At 40.2% G+C, this 19,840-nt stretch overlaps 1 protein-coding gene across 1 annotated transcript; it reads right to left on the reverse strand.

Annotated features, from left to right (window-relative positions):
• Positions 1-1,536: 1,536 nt before the first annotated feature.
• Positions 1,537-19,463, reverse strand: LOC114697501 (rho GTPase-activating protein 11A). Its single transcript, XM_028875757.2, has 12 exons — positions 18,435-19,463; positions 15,721-15,791; positions 13,715-13,811; positions 13,155-13,408; positions 12,262-12,425; positions 11,952-12,098; positions 10,355-10,429; positions 9,103-9,270; positions 6,496-6,622; positions 5,929-6,034; positions 4,015-4,153; positions 1,537-3,717 (listed from the first exon to the last, which is right to left on the reverse strand). Exons 1-12 carry the CDS (start codon positions 18,561-18,563, stop codon positions 2,177-2,179), a joined length of 3,018 nt encoding a protein of 1,005 aa, XP_028731590.1. The 5' UTR covers positions 18,564-19,463; the 3' UTR covers positions 1,537-2,176.
• Positions 19,464-19,840: the final 377 nt, after the last annotated feature.

Raw genomic sequence — 19,840 nt, forward strand, 5'->3', positions numbered from 1 at the left:
ACATCAAAACAGTGCCACCAACTAGGTACCAAGCTCTCAGCAAGAGCCTGTGGGTAACAAGTTACATTCCAGCTCAAATACAAGAGTTTTTCCAGGTTGGTCTCAAATGATCTTCACTTAACCTCAGCCTCCAGAGGAGCCGTGACTACAGGCACGTACCAGTACACTTGACTAAGATTATATTTAAAATAAGGCATGACACATATATATCCTATACTTGATGATTCTCAAAATCATACATCAAGTTCTCAGTGACCATAGGATGTTGCCCCCAGGAACCTAACTTTAGTTCTTTGTGTATTAAAATCTGCTCATTTCTTATAAAAGAACAAATATTAGGTTTTTATACTTAAAAACGATAATTCTTGAAGTTACTGTTCATACCACTTTTAACTTTGGAAAGCACAAATGTATATTATTTGATCATATAGCCTATGAAATTAGTAACAATCTTCATTTCGTATAAAAAAGTGAATACAAAGATAAAACCACATTTTAAAGCTTTTTCAACTCCAAAATATGAAATGATCTGGAATCTTAAGTGTCAAGGATTTTGTAGAATTTTTCATTTTTAAAATTGAGATAAGAGATCCAGATTCCACGTCTCCAAATCCTGAGTGTTAGTTTTACAGGCATACTCCAGGCACTAGACACACTAACATCACAGAGGAATTCCTAGTATATGCTGAGAGTTCAAAATGTTTCAAATTTGTTTTTGTTTTTCAAGACAGGGTTTCTCTGTGTAGTTTTTTTTTGGTGCCTGTCCTGGATCTCGCTCTGTACGCCAGGCTGGCCTTGAACTCACAGAGATCCACCTGCCTCTGCCTCCCGAGTGCTGGGATTAAAGGCGTGGGCCACCGCCGCCAGGCATGTTTCAAATTTTGAAGCACTTGAGCTTGATGTTTTAAGGATACTCAACCAGTGAAGCCTATGAAAATATTCCAAAATCTGAGATATTTCTCTTCTTACCAATTTTAGGTAAAGGATCCACAATCTATTCCAGCTATACCTAAAATGCATGGCTAGTCTGTTTTGATCAGATAAATATGAAGTTTAAGACTAGAGAGCTTTAGTTTTTATGTAAACCATATACTAGTTCTGGGGAAGGATTACTAAGGAACATAGGAAATAACCTTGAAATAAACAGAAATCTTGGGGCAGAAGAGATCGTCTGTGGTTATACTTCTAGCACTTATTGCTCTTGTACAGGACCTACGTTTGGTTCTCAGCCCTACACAGAGGATCCGGGTTCAGTTTCCAAAATCTACATAGAGGCTCACAACCATCCAGGGTATCCAACCCTCTCTTATCTCAGAGGAGAACAGGCACACGTGTGTTATATTTACATGGGTTTACATACATAGATGCAGCCAAAACACTCACACATATAAAATAAATCTAAAAAAATAGCCACGCATCTTCAAATAGACCCTGGCAAAGCAAACTCAAGGTCTTGAAGTTCCTCTCGCACAAAAACACACACTAATAGTGTGTGCAATGCTTTGCACCTGAAACATAACACTCCGAGGCAAGACGTTTTCCAGAAGTTATTTTTAATGTGTACGCTAAATAAATAAGATTTAAACAGAGGATAAGACTATCAGATATTTATCTAAGTAAAATGTACAGAGGTACATTAGCAATTCAAATTCTAAAATCAACCACCTTCATAGGAAAAAAAACCTTGATTAAAAATTTTCCTCTGCCCCAAACAGGAATAAGTACTAGCAGACTTCTGAGGAGTTAGGTCAAGACAACAGACACGAATATAACTCAAGACATAAGATTGGCAGGGCAAACCATTCCCTTAATGTGGTAGATTTGTAATGGACTTGGAGAAATGACCAAAACCAAGCACAACTTCCTATCAGGCATGCAAACCAAAAACCTGTCCCTCTTTTAAATAAATCTAGCCAACAGGTTTTTTTAAAAGTTAATTATAACCTTTGCTTCAAGAAATCACAATGAAGTTTAAATGCTTCAGTAATAAAGAAAAACAAAACAGCTCTATGTGCAAGTATGAAAATCCAAATTCTTCCAGCCAGCAGTGAGACTGCTTCAGAGAAAAGCTGCTTAACAAGCATCCTTAACTACACACTAGCACACAATTACCCTGCAAACCATCCCACCAACTGCTAACTTTATAAACACTGATGCCAAGTAAGACATTTGTCATTTACAAGTCTACAGGCTTACTCGTTGGTAGGAGTTGAGTCTTTCCAATAGGATTTTTGGGAGAACCCTTGTACCAGACCCTTTCTTTTTCTGATGGTTTCCTAAGAACTCTGTTTTTTATTCCGGGAGGAAAGGCTGTATTATTATTTACAGCAAATTTTAATCTATCATGATTAGTGAGATCATCCAAGGGAAACTTAATTTGGCCATCAGATTTGCTCTCCTGTTTACAAAGTCTAGTAGTTCCAAGAGAAGCATGCACAGGATCTGGATGTCTCTTAACTTTTGAGAAAGATTTAGAAGTTAATTCAACGCTTGATTTTGAAACTGCATCATTTGACTTATCACATGACGTAGACTTCTGTGCTTCGGGACCTAATTTAGCACATGAAACAGAGGAATCTTTCGATGTACTTTCTACACATGAGGGAAGAGCACCATCACAGCTCACTGATTTTACCAGAGGAGAAGCTGCATCACCAAAGAATGCCAACTTCTGCCTCACAGGCTGCCTGCCATACTCCAACAAAGAATTAATTCTTCTGACAGACTGACGGACAGGAGTACGCTGAAATTTCAGAGGTGACTTCACTTTTGTTCTGTTTGCTTCATTTAGAGAAAGTTTATTAAACCACTGTATGTGATCAGAAACCTTGCCATGCTCCGTCATCTGTAAACCTCCAGGAACCGCATTATCGCATTTTCCCACCGGTGACCGCTGCTTAGCCAGTCTCTGGGGCTGAGGTTTTGAAGGGACTAGCACACTGCATGCACTCTGCTCTAAAGAAGAGTGAGCCTCAGCTTCCCCAGCGGCTTCACACGCCATGGAGTTCTGCTCCACCACGGCCTCATTCCCCGCTGGCTGAGCATTTAGTTGGTTCCTTGGGGATTGTGGTCCCTTCGTTTGCTCCTGACTGGGGAATTCTTGCAGGATCAAGTCAGCTTTTGGCACTTCTGACTGGATGTCTTCTTTATGTCCCCCCTTCATCTGAGTTGAGTAAGATTCTACGCTTGCTTCTCTGCCCAATGTTGGACTTGGACACGATGAGGAATCTCTTTCTGGAACACAGTCCCCATCTTCCCCAAAGCAGTCCCCATCATCTCCCTTTGGTTCTCTCACAGTCACATCGCTGGCTTCACTTTCTTCCCCTGTGTCTGTGACTGAGGACTGCCCACGATGTATCAGTGTATGAAGATCACTCCCAGCCTCGGAAAACGCTTTCTGAATCTTTAGCAAGGTCTCGGAGGTCAGGTTACTTTCATCTCCACTAAGGGAACTCCCCAGCACACTGCTGTCAGGTTGACTGTGCAAGGTGGAAGGTCTGAGTTCACAGGACACAAGTGGTGAGTTGTCAACAGTATTGTCGGGCTCCAAAGAAAAGCTCTTCACCTCAAGATTGCTCATTACTGGAGAAGCTCCGCTTGCACCCATGTCTTGAAAACTTGAATTGCTGGGTTCTGTCCAAGACATCCTGGAACCTGCTCCATCCAGTCCATCTGGAGTTAGTAAGTGTTCCTCAGATTTCCTCATCTTTTCTGCATCTAGAATAAACCAGTTGATGCTTTGAATACTTCATGTCTTAACTAGTTTAAATGTAATCTAAACGTATGATAAGTGAAGGTATTGAGTATTATTTCCAAAACATTGAAGATAGAAATGTCCAGTGTGGACATTTACAAGCATCCTCCAATTGTTGGCAGAAAACTACACTGCCACGTCAATATTTTCACCATTCAAATGAGAACTTTAAACTTCTGGAGCACAAAATAATATATTTCATCTTAAAGAAACTGAAACTAAAATTTTGAGTAAAATTCTACAGTATTGTGTAAATGTACCTTTCTTTAGCAATCTTTCATCAATATCTGGGCTAAAAAGCAGGCCTGTTTTTACAGATTCAATCCTATTTTTTAGATTCTGTTGATTCGCTAGCCGTCGACCAACATTTTCATATCTATTGATGACAGAACATCCATTCTGTACAGAAAAGAAAATTTGAAATGGTTTAGTTAAGCAAATCCAGTTAATTAAAAGATTAAAACCAATTAAGTATTAAAATCGGCAACTTAAAAAGGCTTATATAATTGAAGGATAACTTTGTAAGAAAAACAAATATTCTTGTCTACTGGTGAAATGATAAACTTAGGTGATATTCTATAAAGTAAAATAAAAACAGCATAACATATTCAGTATTATAAAAGCATAAATTCTTGTATTTTGTTTCTGTGCCTGTTTACAAATTATATGTCTGTGGGGGCGGGGTGGTAAAAATTTTGCCCTCATAGTATCTACATTCGATGATGAGATGTGGATGGAAACAGTACATTAGATCACATCAATATAATACGGGGGTCAAAGTGATATGGAGAACAGTAAAATAGTAAGGAGGACATGACTGGTGATGGTGGGAGAATAATTTCACACAGGATAATGAGAAGATAAAGGGCAAGAACAACAGAAGACTTGTGCGAAACTGCATTTTAGGGCGAAATTAGCAGTGCAGCCTCTACAGCTGGAGCGAGTCAGGAAGGAAGCAGAGTGAGGAGGCGGAGTGCCAGGAGCAGAGCTCAGAGATGTGCTCTGGGAACAGAGCATATGGAGCATGCAGGTTAATGTAGGAGTCTGGGGCTTCAGTCAGAATAAAAATATCACTGCAGGGTTCAGAACAGAGCAATGACAACTTGGTTTTTTAGAAGACTGTTTTTTTGGGGGAAACTATTGCAGAAAGGGTAGAAGCAGGCAGACCTGCTAGTAGATGAACTGCAGTTATCCAGGAGAAAAGACAATTGGAGGTAGCTAAGAGCAGAAATTAAGCAGGCTTCTCGAACAGACAAGATGTGGCCCACAAGATGTGAGTGAGGAAGCAAGAACGTGCCCAGGCTAGCCCGAGTTGTTGGAAGAGCATGCTGCACAACTGCAATGGACGCAGCAGGGAGTAGAGGGCTGCAGCAAGGACGGTGTGGACAACAGGTTTTGTCTAAACAGACAGCCAAGAAGGAATAAGCAGAAACCAGAGTTCAGTGCCACAACACGTGTTTAGCACAAAAAAAGACAAACACTCCCCAAATCTAAACCAAATCAAACAACAAAAATCCCTGCAAGCAAAGACATCTATCAGTTTGCTTTGGAGAGTACTGTGATCCAGAGAACTTAATGTGGATGTCTAACTAAGATGAGGTTAAAGGAGTGCACCCCACCCCTGATGAGAGCAGTTCTATGGAGTCCTGAGATGAAATGTTGATAGAGAGCAGTAGTGCATGGTTCATTAGGAAGGCAAGCGTGAGAGGGTGTTTAAGTCTACAATTTGATGTTACTATGATGTGTTATGCTAACAGATTAATAAAGCCATAAGCCACTACAATGTTCTTAATAGTGAGTGTGAATAAGAAATGCCTATAATAGATAGGCACACCTCTGCAGTTATCTATGATGGCATTTCCAGAGATTATTAGAAGAGAGTTCTGGCCCAATGAATGAATGAATCCATTAATGATTCATAATCTGACAGCATTACTGGGAAGTGGTAAAGATGGGAGCTGGAGGGAAGGATGCGTGCTTAGATCTGGATGGTACCCACCCCCACCCCAGCCCCTTTCTGCATTCCTTTTGTCTGTTTCCCAACTGCAATGATGTGAAGGGCTCTACTTGCCACATTCTCCCCACCAGGATGGGCTGACACTTCTAAAAACACCAACCAAAGGGATTGCTCCTTTGTGTAGCTTGGGTATTCTGTCTCAGGACAAGACACTTACCGAGTCTCTGTTTTTTCCCAGGCTAAATTTCAGGCGAAGAGATCTTCGGACCTTTTCTTTACGACTGACTTTAGGAGAGAAACAGCCTGCTTTTCCTGACTCTACCCTAAAGAGTACAATTTAAAACATCAGTTTCTGGCATAAATATCAGAAATTCTTGCAAGATAAAAATCTACTAAGTCAAAAAAAATCATATTGTTAATAACTAAATAATTTTTAAAATGAGTGAAATTTTAACGTCTTACATATAAATGCATATCTGTATATGAAAATGATTTATCATCCTTAGTCACTTATAAACCAGGATCATTAGAACAGACTACTTGCAAAAACTAACAAAATGTAAAATTATACAATCAACATAGACCAAGATTTCTTATCAAGGACAGTGAATTCAATTTAGTATTTTTTTGCTTCTTTTGTGATGATATATGAAGGGCCTATAATGAATAAGAACGTACAGACTGAAGGGATTGAAAACTATGATTAAACAATATATAACTTTTGGTAGAATGACAGCACACACCACCGCTCACCCAGTGAGAAGACATGTCTTGGACAGATTACCTGTAAACTTTTTTGCTCGCAATTCTTTTACTTCGCCTTAGGTCTGTACTGATCAAGTGGTTTCCACTCATGGCGATGGGAGAGAGTGAACTCTGCGATGACCCATCTGGGCTCGTATCAAAGTGAACTATAAAAAGAAGGGCAGGTAATGCGTCACACACATTTACTTTTCAAAGTATAAAATTGCAGCAAGTAGGTTTAAGTTTAATTTCTACATCCAAGCTGCAACAAGAAACACAATTTCTAGTTAGAGGTTTCAGGTGTCAATAACTGACTAAAAAGGAAACTATTAATCTCCTATTTAACAGTTGCCAATTAAAGGTTACATTACTAATCTGCTTTGAATAGTAATAAGAGAGGGGTATATCCTGCCAAACTTTGAAGAGCAAGCTGTGGAGACAGTAGAAATTGTCTATCACTTACTAAATGGCTTCAGACTCTGGAAATACAGTTCCTTGATGAACATAAATATTACTGTCAGGGATTACTAGAAGTGGGAAGGGATATATGAATGAAAATATCATAGTAAAACCCATTATGCATAATATATGCTAATAAAAAACTTAAAAAAATTAAACTATTGACAAATTTTGAATGTGAGCATTCAGGATACAATTGCTAGCCAAACATGTACCAGACAAGTATAATTTGCCAATAATTTTTGTCAACCAAACAAAAACTGCCTAACCCATTCATCCCTGCCAGGTTCTAGACAAGTAATTTGTGTTTACAACAATGTTCAATTTCATTATTATACCATGCAATCTGTTAAAGAAAAAAATATTATGGAGAAGGTTACAGAGGTACATATACATTTGACTTATGTCCTAATTATATGCAGTAAACTTCCAACAAATACAAACTGTCAATTCATTATTGACAAAACCTACAAAGTGTCCAAAGAGGTCCTCATGGGTTTGTTTAGTCACAAAAATAAGAATGATCTTAGAGATTTCTGCATGCATTAGGCTAAGAACATTTTAGAGGTCAATATAACACACCCAGACGGGCGGTGGTGGTGCACGCCTTTAATCCCAGCACTCAGGAGGCAGAGCCAGGCGGATCTCTGCGAGTTCGAGTTCGAGGCCAGCCTGGGCTACCAAGTGAGCTCCAGGAAAGGCGCAAAGCTACACAGAGAAACCCTGTCTCGAAAAAAACAAAACAAAAAAATAACACACCCAATGTGACTTAGTCATCTTGAAAACATATGTGGTCACAAGCAGCAGTTAGAGTAGGCAGAATAATGTAAATGAATTAGACACAAAATTATAAATAGTACTAGTAGCACATGAACTGTAGATTAATGTCTTTATACACTGAGGGGAAAAAAGAGGGTCTTTTTTAATCTTAAATGTAGAAACCAACCTACTTTCATACTTACAGATATATTTTATTGATTAGTGACTAAGTAAGCAGACCAAAGAAAGATGGAGAGCTAACAGCAATAGAATTGCTGCTGAAGTTTCACAATGAAAATTCACTGGTGATTCAAACTCAGACTCAGTTCAGAATAACACAAGAAACGTTTCCACTTTGGGAAGCAGCTAACAGAAGACTACAATTGCCAATGGCCACTGGACTAAGAGCCTTCCGATCTGGATAGGACTGTAAACATCACACAGTATGGAGTTTCTTTAAGAGTTTAAGTCTCCAACCTGTGGTTACTGAAGGTGCCACAGATGGCGTCATGAGCCTTCCTGTCATTCTACTGTAACAAGCCCTGACAACCTGTGAGGGTTTTTCCTTCTGGAAAGCCACAACCTGCTACTCTGTTCAATTTAAGCACAGTATGAACCCTCAAAAGAAACTAAACCAAAAGACTTTGGGGAAGAACTCATCAGTCAGCTCTTGTGCTCAAAATGAAATACTCAATAGTGCCTGAAGCAAACAATTATTAAAATCTATAGACTCAGATTCTGTTTTAATGTAACAAATTGATATAGGAAACCCCTAGGTTTTGGGTTTCATCTCTAGGTTTTGTTTCATTTCACTTTTGGTTGATGATAAAGTTAACATAAGCCAATCTATATTCTGTGTGTGCTAAAAGAATAAACTAAGTAAGAATAAACTAAGTCTAAGACTATGGCAATAAAAACATATATTCAATAGCTAATAGGATTTTTGAATGTCACTGAAATGAAGAGAAACAACAAACATCTGAAACTATATGCTGATTACCTTGCCCCAAGCTTTAAGGCTTTTGTAAACTTACTTGAATAACACTATAGACTCTGGGAAACTTCTAGCTTTAGCTATCTGAAGATAACAATAGAGCCCTACATATGGATCCTGAGGAAACAGGACCTAGTATGTCCAGTCACATAAAACCTGAGCATCCATGCCATCTGCAGAAGCCCAAATGCTCGGTTATTTACCATAACTTCACTGGACTTCCCATAAAACATAAACACTTTATTTTTATTAAATTGGTGTGTTTTTTTTTTTGTTTGTTTGTTTTTAAAGAATAGGAGATCTTATAAAATACAGAAATTTGGAAAAATGTGACTTTTGGCTCTTGTGAGTGGTATTAATCTAAGTAGTTATTTGTTAAGAACAGGCCCTCATGTTAATGTTTACAACCCAAATGATAAAGATTCTCTTTGCTACCTGATACTGGTGTAGAATTGCTGCTGAAGAGATGACTTGGCAACAGCTCAAAGTTCAAGTTGTGTTTAATGGACTTCCTTTTCTTACTTGAGAAGGCATGAGAAGACTCTCCTGGCAGTTTTCGCTTAACACTTGGTGTGAGAATCAATGGTGATCCAGAGGCCTGGGCTAAAAGCACACAGAAATGACTTGTTTCTCCATACAGATGGTAACAGACAAAAGCTTTAATTTCTTATAAGCACTGTTATTTAGAGGTTAACAAAAGAATGTGAGAGATACATTTCCATGATCCAATATTACTTAATTAACATCCGCAATTATTTAAAATAAAAATAGCAAAGTTACAAAGAGGCAAGATTTTTTTTGTTGTTGTTGGTTTTCTGTTGTTTGTTTGTTTGTTTTTGTTTGAGATGGGGTTTCCTTACTATGTACCCAGATAGGATTTGGACATGAGATTCTTCCACCGTCTTCTCCCAAGTTCTGGGGTTAAGGACCAAAGCAACCATACTGAGTTCAGCAAGGTTCTTAAAAAGCAGAAGTAACTTAAAGTAAATAGAGTAATGGACATATATAATACAGATGAAAGAACATAAATACAGGGAAGAAAACTACATTCAAGATAAAAAGACAAAACTAACTGCTATTTGCTTCTCATAAGTAAGTGTTCACCAATTCATTTCACTGAAAAACAAAACATCATGCTCTCTGTATTGGCCAAATACATTTGCCAGCAAGCAAACCAGTATAAACATTAGAATACAGAACGAACAACTCTCTTATTCTGATACAAAGTGAAGTTGAGCCATTTTCAAATGCTCTGACTTATAAGCAATTAAAAAATCATGATTAAGATTATTTAAAAATGAGGCCAGGCAGTGATGGCACACGCCTTTAATCCCAGCACTTGGGAGGCAGAGGCAGGCGGATCTCTGTGAGTTCGAGGTCAGCCTGGTCTCCAAAGTGAGTTCCAGGAAAGGCGCAAAGCTATACAGAGAAACACTGTCTCGAAAAACAAAAAACAACAACAACAAAAAAAGATTATTTAAAAATGAAAACAGATAAAGAAATGCTAACCTTCTTACAATTTTGAATTCATCACACTCAATGTAACTAGTAACACAACAGTATACACAGTACAATACTTTTAAGGAAATTACTGAGATTTGATAATTAAATTAGGCAATTATTATAATTGTTTTACACAGCACTAAAGACATTTTTATTTAAATGTTTATATATAATGAACACCTACCAGTTCTATCTTGTTGAGGTGTAACAGAGGGTGTTCTGCTAGATTTAAGTCTATTTAGTGCTCCATTAACAAAATCTGAAATGCAAGGTATATACAGTTACATAAGCAATTAAAATTAATATAATCTGCTTTATACCAATAATAAAGATGACCCATGTCTAAGAAATATTTACATTTGTGCCAGGAAGTTTTATATAGAACTGTGTTCTAGAAGCCAAGAAGAGGAAAGAAAACAATCTACCCTACAGATTTCACAGCACAGCTGACACTATAGACTGGCCTCTAGAACTGTGATTTCTAAGCCATCCAATTTGTGTCCTTTGAAATTGTGTCCTGCTGAGACACAGTAGTCCCATGAAAATAAAAGAGAAGTAATAAAAGGAACCTACAAAAGTAGCAAAGAGAAGAATATAAGAAAGCAATAATTAAGCCAAAATATTCCAAAAGCAATGATACTCCAAAAGGAAAGAAATCAGGTGAGGAAATGGCTCAGTAGATAGAGTGCTTACTGTGTAAGTGTGAGGACCTAAGTTCAAATCCCCAGAGCCCCTGTTAAAGCTAGGTATGGTCGTATACAGTATCTATAGTCTCAGTACTCCTTTGGGGAGACTGGGAGGCAGAGATAGTGGAGTCCCTGGAGGTTCGTGGGACAGCACAGCTAACCTAGAGTGCACAGCAGTCAACAGGAGAGCCCGTCTCAAAACAGGGAGAAAGCAGGACTGACTTCTTCCAAGGTTGTCCTGATGTCCCCATAATTACCGGTGCACGTGTGCACAACACTGGGGGAAGTCTCCCAAGGAAAAGGGATGGCCTCGCCCTTCCTGACCCAGAGGAGCCAGGAACTACTATCACAACAGAACTTTGGTTCATTCTGAATCTTCTTCAGTAGCATTTCCTTCACTAATGACTCCACTCCTCATTTACAACTAAGTTCTTCAAAGATCTGGCACCTGTATTGTTGCCATACCTCTTACCATTCTCTCTACCTCCAGGTGGCAGTTCTTCAAATCAGAGAAATTTACAACGTACTTCAATAATGTCTACCTCAAATTATAACCCTCCAACATTTAGCCAGTACCCAGGTATCAGTCTGTCTTTGGCCTGGCCTCTAGTTCCACATTATACCATCAAATGCACACAGAGAACACATCACTCAAAGCACACTGATCTGTTCCTAGGATAGACTTGTGTCTGTTCTACATTTCTCAACTAGTACAGAATGTATGTTTTCTGCTCTGTCACTCAATTTCTCTGTATTCTATCCATCCTTCAAGTAGACCCAGGTTGAGGGCTGAGGATACAGTTCAGAGGCTCAGTACTTGTCTAGCCTGTATGAAGCCCTAGATTCAATTCCCAGCACAATAAATAAGGCTTAGTTTGACTTCCTCTTTGACAAGTCCCTGGTGATTAGAGTCCAAGGACTCTTCTGTTAAAGATTTAAGCACTTACTATTAGACTGTATTATCTTTTGAACTTCTAATATGCCCGTGTTTCATTTCTCCAACTAGGCATCCAAAAGACACATACCACAACTAATGCTGATGTTTGCATTTTAGATACAATCTGGGTACCACCCTAAAATGAGACCATCTATTACCTCCAACACTTTGTCTTCTTTTTCTCTTACATTCACCAGGAGTTTCATATTCTCCTTCTTCAAAGCCTTCCAGGGATGGAGTAGTACAGAGACCATCAATACCTAACATGGCTGGTATCTTTTCCAGAATAAAATCTGGCACACGTCCTAAATGGAAATGTTCATAAGACAATCATTTCTTCCTTCCTCCCTTCCCATCCCAAAGTATAGGTAATAATGTAATCCCTTTCTAACAGCTGTCTTCAGTTGGAAGCCAGGATCTCCCTCATTTAAATAAATCCTACTATTTGACAATGCAACTATGTCTTACCAATATCCGATGCACAATCAATAAGAGTCTGTACTACTGCTGCCTGCAATCGTAGCTTTTTCTCTGTGTTAGCAGACATCTTCTCATGGCCTTCACTTGTCTGAAGAAGATTCGGTGCAAATATTACTGCAAGATTGCTGCTGTCCATTTTATTCTCACTCGCCCTGATGACGAAAGGTTTTATTAATGACAAAAAGGTAGAACTACAGAAAGTTAAAATAACATACTGAGTACATTTACTTCAGCTGTCATCTGTATGTAAAACAGCCCTCACCTACCACCCACAGAAGGGGCTGCAGAAGGAAGGACAAAGGAAAGGCGGGAGAGCACTAAGTATGGCTTCTCCATAGAGTGTCTACTAGGCAAAAGGCCTGAGTTCCAACCTTAGCACCACAAAATGAAAGAACATAAGAACCCAAAATATATGGTCTCATAGGTTTAAATATGCCACACTAATCAGTTCACACTTTGTCCTTTCACACAGACTTGTTTGTTTACCTGCTTTTTAGAGCCACACATAGAAAATGAAGCATAGAAGGCAGTATCAATTATAAACAAAACAAGTGGGTTCACTGACAGCAGGAAGAGGAAAATTAAGACACACAATTCAAAGGCTTTAAAACCATAGCAACCAAAATCCATCCAGTGGACACTGAATCTTGTAAATACCAATAAGCCCTTATAAGGCATCCCTAATCAAGAATCTAATGATGTAAAGTATTAAATCAGTTGGTATACTATTTCTTAAATTACACATGGTATATTTCCTATAGTAAAGACTCATTAAATATTTTTTCACTCCAAATTAAATTTATTAACTACTAGGAACATCTTTAGGTAGCTGAACATCTTAGGTAGCTCTTTCTCAAGGCTTTTAATTAATTACCACTTACCTAAGAGAAACATTCTTGAGAAAGTTAAAGAAGTATCTTAATATATCAGCTGTAGGATTGGCCACCAGACAGGACAGCAACAATGTAGCTTGATTCTTCTCCTCTGCCCCTAACTGTTGTGCTTTGAACAGAGCTTCATGCAGATCAGCCGGGAGCACAGGCTCTGGCAGTTCCCGGAAGAACTGCTTAAGTAGACCTGCAACATCACAGGGAAGTGCAGAAGACAGGCAGGCTTCACCATGGTCCAGCTTACTCTGGAAAGACACAGGAATCTTGAGCACTCTAGAAGCGCTAAGTATATTAAATACAGTAATGGTTATCATATCTAATTAAAAAGGTTCTCCCAAACCTTGTTTAAAATACTAGTCCTTTCTAAAAGGCTAAAAATAATAAAGCTAGGTTTTCTTTCCATATAGTACAAAAATGAAGAGCACAATTTGAAAGCATGCTGTATTTTAAAAGCAGTATGTAAATAACTTACAATTGCTTTTAGAAAAATAATTCAACTGTAAAAATCACATCAGGAACAATACTAGTGAAAAAGTAAAAACTATGCTTACCTTTAGTGCCTTGAGACGGATAACAGATCCTGACTTCCTAAAAAGCCCTTCTGTATGAATATGCTCTTCCAAAGATGTGCATGCATCAACAAGAAAGCTGAAAGAGAAGTCATGTTCTTTCAAGGGTCCAGATACACACCTCAATAACCTCATTTTACTGGCAAATACATAGCAGCCTGTTCTAATGCCAAAATCTGCTCGATCCTTGCAACAAAATATTTATTTGTTCTTCTCCTTGCTTCTAACTGTTTCTCTAAGGTCTATAGCTTTACTCAGAGCAGCATCAATGTGTGCCACACCAGCAAGGCTCCAGGGGAAGAACTGACAAAGGGTGGCAAAAGAATGAAGAAAAGACAGACACAAAGAGCTGGGGTCAGGTGGACTAGCCCCCTGCTCATGCTCAGTGTGTTTATTATATAGACCGAACAGGGAGGTGAGGTTATTGCATACTGCTGAACAAGCAGACAGGGTTATTACACACAGATAAACAAAAAGGCAGGATTTACAGTATACAGCTGGATCAAGGAGGCAAGTTTAGCTACTCTCCAGAGGAGCAGTTTTTGAAGAACATCAGTTTTCATTCCAGGTGGGGTGGAGGGCTATAGTGGACATTTTCTCAACACACTGTGAACACCTGTCCTCAGTCCCCCAAAGAAGGCTTTGCCATTTCCCTCTGAGCCTCAGCCTATAGGAAGGTTTTCCATTTCTCCACAGGGTCCTTGACATGACTGTGCCCATGTGAACAGCACACTCATTAGGACTTCACACACTTCGGGCTTTCTCTGTTTAACACAAATGTGTCCTATCAAATCCATATTCTTTTCTGCCTCTCTTCATAACACAAGACTCGCCTTGTTTATCACATCCCCACCTCTACCTAACCCTCGACTGGACACACTCATCCTCACTGCTCCATGGGCACCGATGCCCTTTGTCTCACCAAATCAACTGTCAACCCATTGTCTCCTCGTAAAGCTTAACTCATCGACACATGACACATCTAACTGCTCCCCTGCTCAAAAACGTCCTTTTCACCATTCCTCAAGTTTTTTTGCTATCTCCCTAAACTGTTCTTTCTCAAGCTCCTTTTAAGTTCCTCCTCTTCTACTTAGTATCTCCATGTGGAATGACTTGGGCTTTGTTCAAAGTCTTTTTTGAAGACCAAGTTCTGTGTGCCCAGACTGGCTCACACTTGCTGTGTAGCCAGGGTGACTGTCAGCCTCCATCTGCCAAGTGTTGGGATTGCAAATATTCACCACCATGCCTGCCTGGCCCAAGGCCTTCTCTACACCATGGGTGGTGACCTGGTACAGTATGCATAGCTTTACATATCTATTGGCCTACATTTCCCCCCAAACAACACCAAGTTTTCCTCATTCTAACATTTTTTCTTGGAAAAGTAGAATCCTTCTCTGTCCTTATAATCATTCTCATGTTAAGGGGTGAAGGTTCAATTTTACCTATAAAGTGATCTCAACAATGTTAACATTAGAATCAACAGCTGGCACCAAAAATTAGGAAGTATGCCAGCTACACGAAATGACAGAGCTGTACTGACACTGAGTGCCCGAATGTCAGTCCTAGAGGAGGGTGAATGACAGCCAGCTGTTTTTGTTTACTTACAGCAGTCCAGAGATTACAACAAACTTCAGTCATTACTCCTGGATCTAAGACTCTAAAACTGTTAGAGCAGCAAGTATATGATGTGTATGTATGAGTGAGTGTACCACAGCACCCATGGTGGAGGCCAGAGAACAATTCTGTGAAGCTGGGTTCTCGCCTTCTACCTTTATACATGGGGCTGGCACCAGGCTTATGCTGCAAGCACCTTTACCCACTAAGTCATCTTATTAGCCCGATGTTTTTATTTTTTATAATAGGTAATGTTCAGAAATGAAATAATGTGGTTTTAAGTAAATGTATGCATCAATCAAGTATTTTTGAAACCTTTGAAACTATTTTTAAAACCCGTTTGAAATATTCTCTTCATTTTGAAGACTGCTTACCTTGGAATATGTCCATATTCTGGAACAACTGAATGAGGCAATGAATTAAAAGGAACTCCAAATATCTTACCCTAAAATGACAAACTCAGTCACTCAACACAGTATTAGGCATAAAATAAAATCTTTAACATTCGGCAAATAAAGATCTTAGGAAGGAAAACATTATCAGAAATTAACTCCAAGCTATCAATCAATACAAAACAATTATTTGAAGTATATTTACTAGCAAGTATCTCCTACAAAACATGAAGCTAGATTTTTTTTTTTTTTTTTAGTACAAAGACACCAAGATAAAACCACTGCCTTCAAATAATCTTGTTCATTCAGCCAGTCTTTGACCTCATTATGGGAAACTGATAGAATTAGTGCTTAATTCTTAGACCAAATTTAGTCCAAATATTAACAACTCCCCATTCTCTACATTTCTTCAATGACCTTATTTATACATTTCTCCAGTTGTCCTACTAATTCACACAAAAGACTAAGTCAGTTGGTAAGTAAAACATGAAATGAACTCCTGTCACATTTGAGTCCTTCCTAGAATGCATCAGATGTGGGTATTTTTAGACCTTACAACTTTCCCATGCTGTACAGTGGAGTGCTTTTCAACTGTGTCCTGAGGTACACAAGGCCAAGACTGTGAACATTTACGACAATTTTCATCAGCTACCTTGAGACCCACTTTAAAGAATACACATTCAGTTTACAACACCAAGGATCCCACTTGTGTTTTGGGTGGTTTTCGCCACTATCTTCCTACATGATTGTGAGCTTCCTAAAAACGTGCCACAGAGCATGGAGACTGTGGCTTTCCACTGGATTCAAAGTTAAGCTGTATACATCTGCAGACTCAAAATTAAATCAGTGTCCCCAACCTCATGCTGATTTAGTTCAAACGTACCTGCTCTCTGTAACTGCTCTTCAAGTACTTCTGACTGAGATCAGTAGGCACCATTCATGATTCAATGCAATAATGAGATTTTACTAGTCCCCTTTCTATCACTTGGCTTGTTCTGACAAATATTCCAAGCAAAAAAAAAAGACCACCCAGTCAAGAAGAGTTAGAAATCAGGTTCCCATTGTCAAGACTGACACTTTTCAAACCCTGGCTTTTCTAACGTTTAGCTGTGCAACCTTAATCGAATCATCATAACATTCTCTATCTCTTATGTCTGAACCTGAATATTTTGTCATCGTGTTACAGAAAGAATTGTATCTCATTAAAATATGTTACTAGCATTCATAGCTGAATTTATACTACGTAACAGTTAATTAGGACATGGATAATTTTCATAGTTGAATAGGTGGCAAGCGGCAGGTACTGTGTTAGACCTACCTACAGAACTTACCAGGAATTACCACTTTATAGAATAAGGAACTGAAGCTTAGAGAGAACCAACAAGCAGCCCACATTCACAGTTAACTGTAAAGCAAGAGTCAAAACTCTGGCCTGTCTCTAAAAGCAAGGGTCCGGATTTGTCGGTTAAGGAATGAAAGAAAAAAAGCAAATACCTATACTGAGGACTGTGGAAAGACAGTTTTACCAACCCAAGTAACCACTGTAATTTTTAACCATAAACAAACATTACACGGGTGTGGTGTGGTGACATAGCTCTAATCCCAACACTACGGGGGTGAAGGCAGCTTTAGCTAGTGAGTTCAAGGTCAGTCTGGGCTACACAATACTCCTTATCAAACAACAAAATTATGCAAATTAATTTTATTAATTTTTGTCTTCAAATACTACAAAGTACTAATAAATTACCCACATACTTTAAAAATCAGTTCTTCACAATGAAAGTCTTGATTACTCAATAAAGAGTAAAATCTCACCCCAAATTCCCACCAATAAGTTAAAAGAAGGGGGGGGGGGCAGTGAGATGGTTTGGTGAGTAGAGCATTTGCTGCCAAGCCTAACAACCTGAGTTTGATCCCCAAGCACATGTAACAGGAGAAAACTAATTCATGCAAGTTGTCCTCTGACCTCCAGATGCATGCTCATGGCATGAATGAGCTGTGCACACACAAAAGTAATTGGAGGGATGGATTTTGAAGTTTTAGAAATATGCACTCAGTGACAAATCATTAAACACACAAACCTTCAACTCACTCTCTATTTTCATTTTGCTTATTAAAAAACCCATAAAAACAGGTTTGTTTCAGTCTAGGGCTGATGTTGGCAGCTAACAATTATACTGCTAAAGAGACCAGGAAGTGTGATATGGTCAGGCAGCAGGCCTCTTTTCTTAAGTTGCTGAATATAGAAAGATCACATGAAGCCTATTTCTAATGCTTAGGCTGAGTTTCTCATGATTCGTTTTGAAATGCCCTGACTGCCCAACCCAGTCCGGCAGAAGGTCGTTTGTTTCCCTCCCCATATACTGCTTGTTTAAAACACAATTATCAGGTCAGTAGTACAGCGTTCAAGTTGAAGACCCAGGATCCCATTCCTAGCATCGCAAAAATAAATCGGCATTATAAGGAGGCGCGTTTGATCGTCACAACAGAGAGGCTACTGACATCTAGCATCGTTCTGGTTCAAAACGGCGCTACGAGAAAATAATGCAGTTTTCAATGCTGAAAAGTTTCTGGGGGAAAAAAATCCTTAAACATAGACAAACGACCACACAGATTGAATCTGACACTTCTAACCTCGTGTCTTTCTTATCCAGAAAAAACGAGGTGTGTCCCTGCCCCTACACGTTTTAACTTACCCTTATTTCCGTAGCTGCAGTTTCGTGTCTCCTGCGATCACACTGCCCGCGGCCACCCTTGACTTTAATGCCATAGACAGCCCGAAGCTGCTGCAGCAGGGCCAATCTGACCAACCTCTGATCCCACATCCCGAACACGTCTCCCACTCGCCGAGGCCGACTCCGGGTCCTGACTTTCGTTTGCCACCAAGTCTTCCAATTTCCAAACACCTTCAGGCTTGAGCTCGGCTCCGCTGCCTTTCGGCCCCAGGCCCCGGCCACTTCCACCGCTTTCCTTCGATTCTCTATCCACTTCCACAGACCTTCTTCTCTCCGGCCACACTTCACTCGTTTCACTTCCACCGACCTTCTTTCCGGGTCACTCGGCCCTGTCAGCTACTTACACACACCTCCCTTTTTCCTTCACTCTTCCGTTTCCTGGGACCCACGCCTGCTGCTGGTTGCTCACGCTTCCGGACACTTCCACCTGTCCTCTTCCACGCAGGATGGCCTTGACTGCTCAGATCTTTGAGATGGAACCGCAACCTTAACCCCGTCCCTCCAGCCGGGCCAGCCGGCTGCTCGGGGATCCCCCCGCTCCAGTCCCGGTCCCCGCCCGGGCTGGTCCCTGCCGTCACCCCGTCTCACACGCTGCCTCTCCCTTAGCCCATCAGCCTGCCTGCGGCCCCCCGCCCGCTAACGCTCAGTGGCTCGGTTCATGCCTCCGCCCCACCTTCCCGGCACACATCAGCACCGCGGCGACCGCACCTCGGCAGCCCCAGCCCAGCTTGAACGCCAGCGCCAAACAGCGCTCCGCATCTGATTGGCCCGCTCCTGTTTTCAAAATGAGGACCCCCCCTCGGGGTGGCCAGGACCTGCCTGTCTGAAAGGTTCCGGCGAAGCGGCGAGCACAACGGGCGTGGTGTGCAGGCTTAGGGAATGCGAAAGGAGAGTGAGTTCCACATTCTCTTTGCAGGAAAACAAATGCCTAAAGCGTGTCTGAATATATTTGCTTTGCGCTTCAGACAATATACCTCGGGGATTCGAATAGACACCTCACTCCTCCCCTTCCCCCTCCTCCCCCCCTCCCCCCCCGCCTCCTCATTTACTTTCTCGGCTGAAGCTGAAGGACCTATTACCTAGAAAACCGCTTCTACGGAAGCCGGGGTGAATCAGCTTTAGTTATAAATCACAAACGCCGGGTTTTGACACCCGGCCCCAAGGTCCTAATTGGGAATAGGAACCGTGAGAACGGGTCCTTACTTGGAAGACTGATGATAGTGTTAAATTTTCATGCATAGGTAGTTAAGTCCGACAGAGATGACTTGTCGCGAGAGAACAGTGGAGGAATAAAGGGTCTTCGGAAGGCGGCTGCTGCAGTAGTTTCTTTCTACTGGATTTGGTCAAAGGACCAGAAGCCCTGTTTC

The sequence above is a fragment of the Peromyscus leucopus genome, chromosome 4, assembly GCF_004664715.2.
Source record: "Peromyscus leucopus breed LL Stock chromosome 4, UCI_PerLeu_2.1, whole genome shotgun sequence".
NCBI lineage: Eukaryota > Metazoa > Chordata > Mammalia > Rodentia > Cricetidae > Peromyscus > Peromyscus leucopus.

Bases quoted from the DNA above. Each gene is read 5' to 3' on its own strand.
- LOC114697501 (XM_028875757.2), bottom strand. From the start codon at position 18,563: ATGTGGGATCAGAGGTTGGTCAGATTGGCCCTGCTGCAGCAGCTTCGG. The intron at 9,271-10,354 runs GTAGGTGTTCAT...GTGTGCTTTTAG, and splicing joins ACCTCAACAAGATAGAACTG to CCCAGGCCTCTGGATCACCA. The intron at 4,154-5,928 runs GTAAGTGTCTTG...TTTTCTGTACAG, and splicing joins TGGGAAAAAACAGAGACTCG to AATGGATGTTCTGTCATCAA.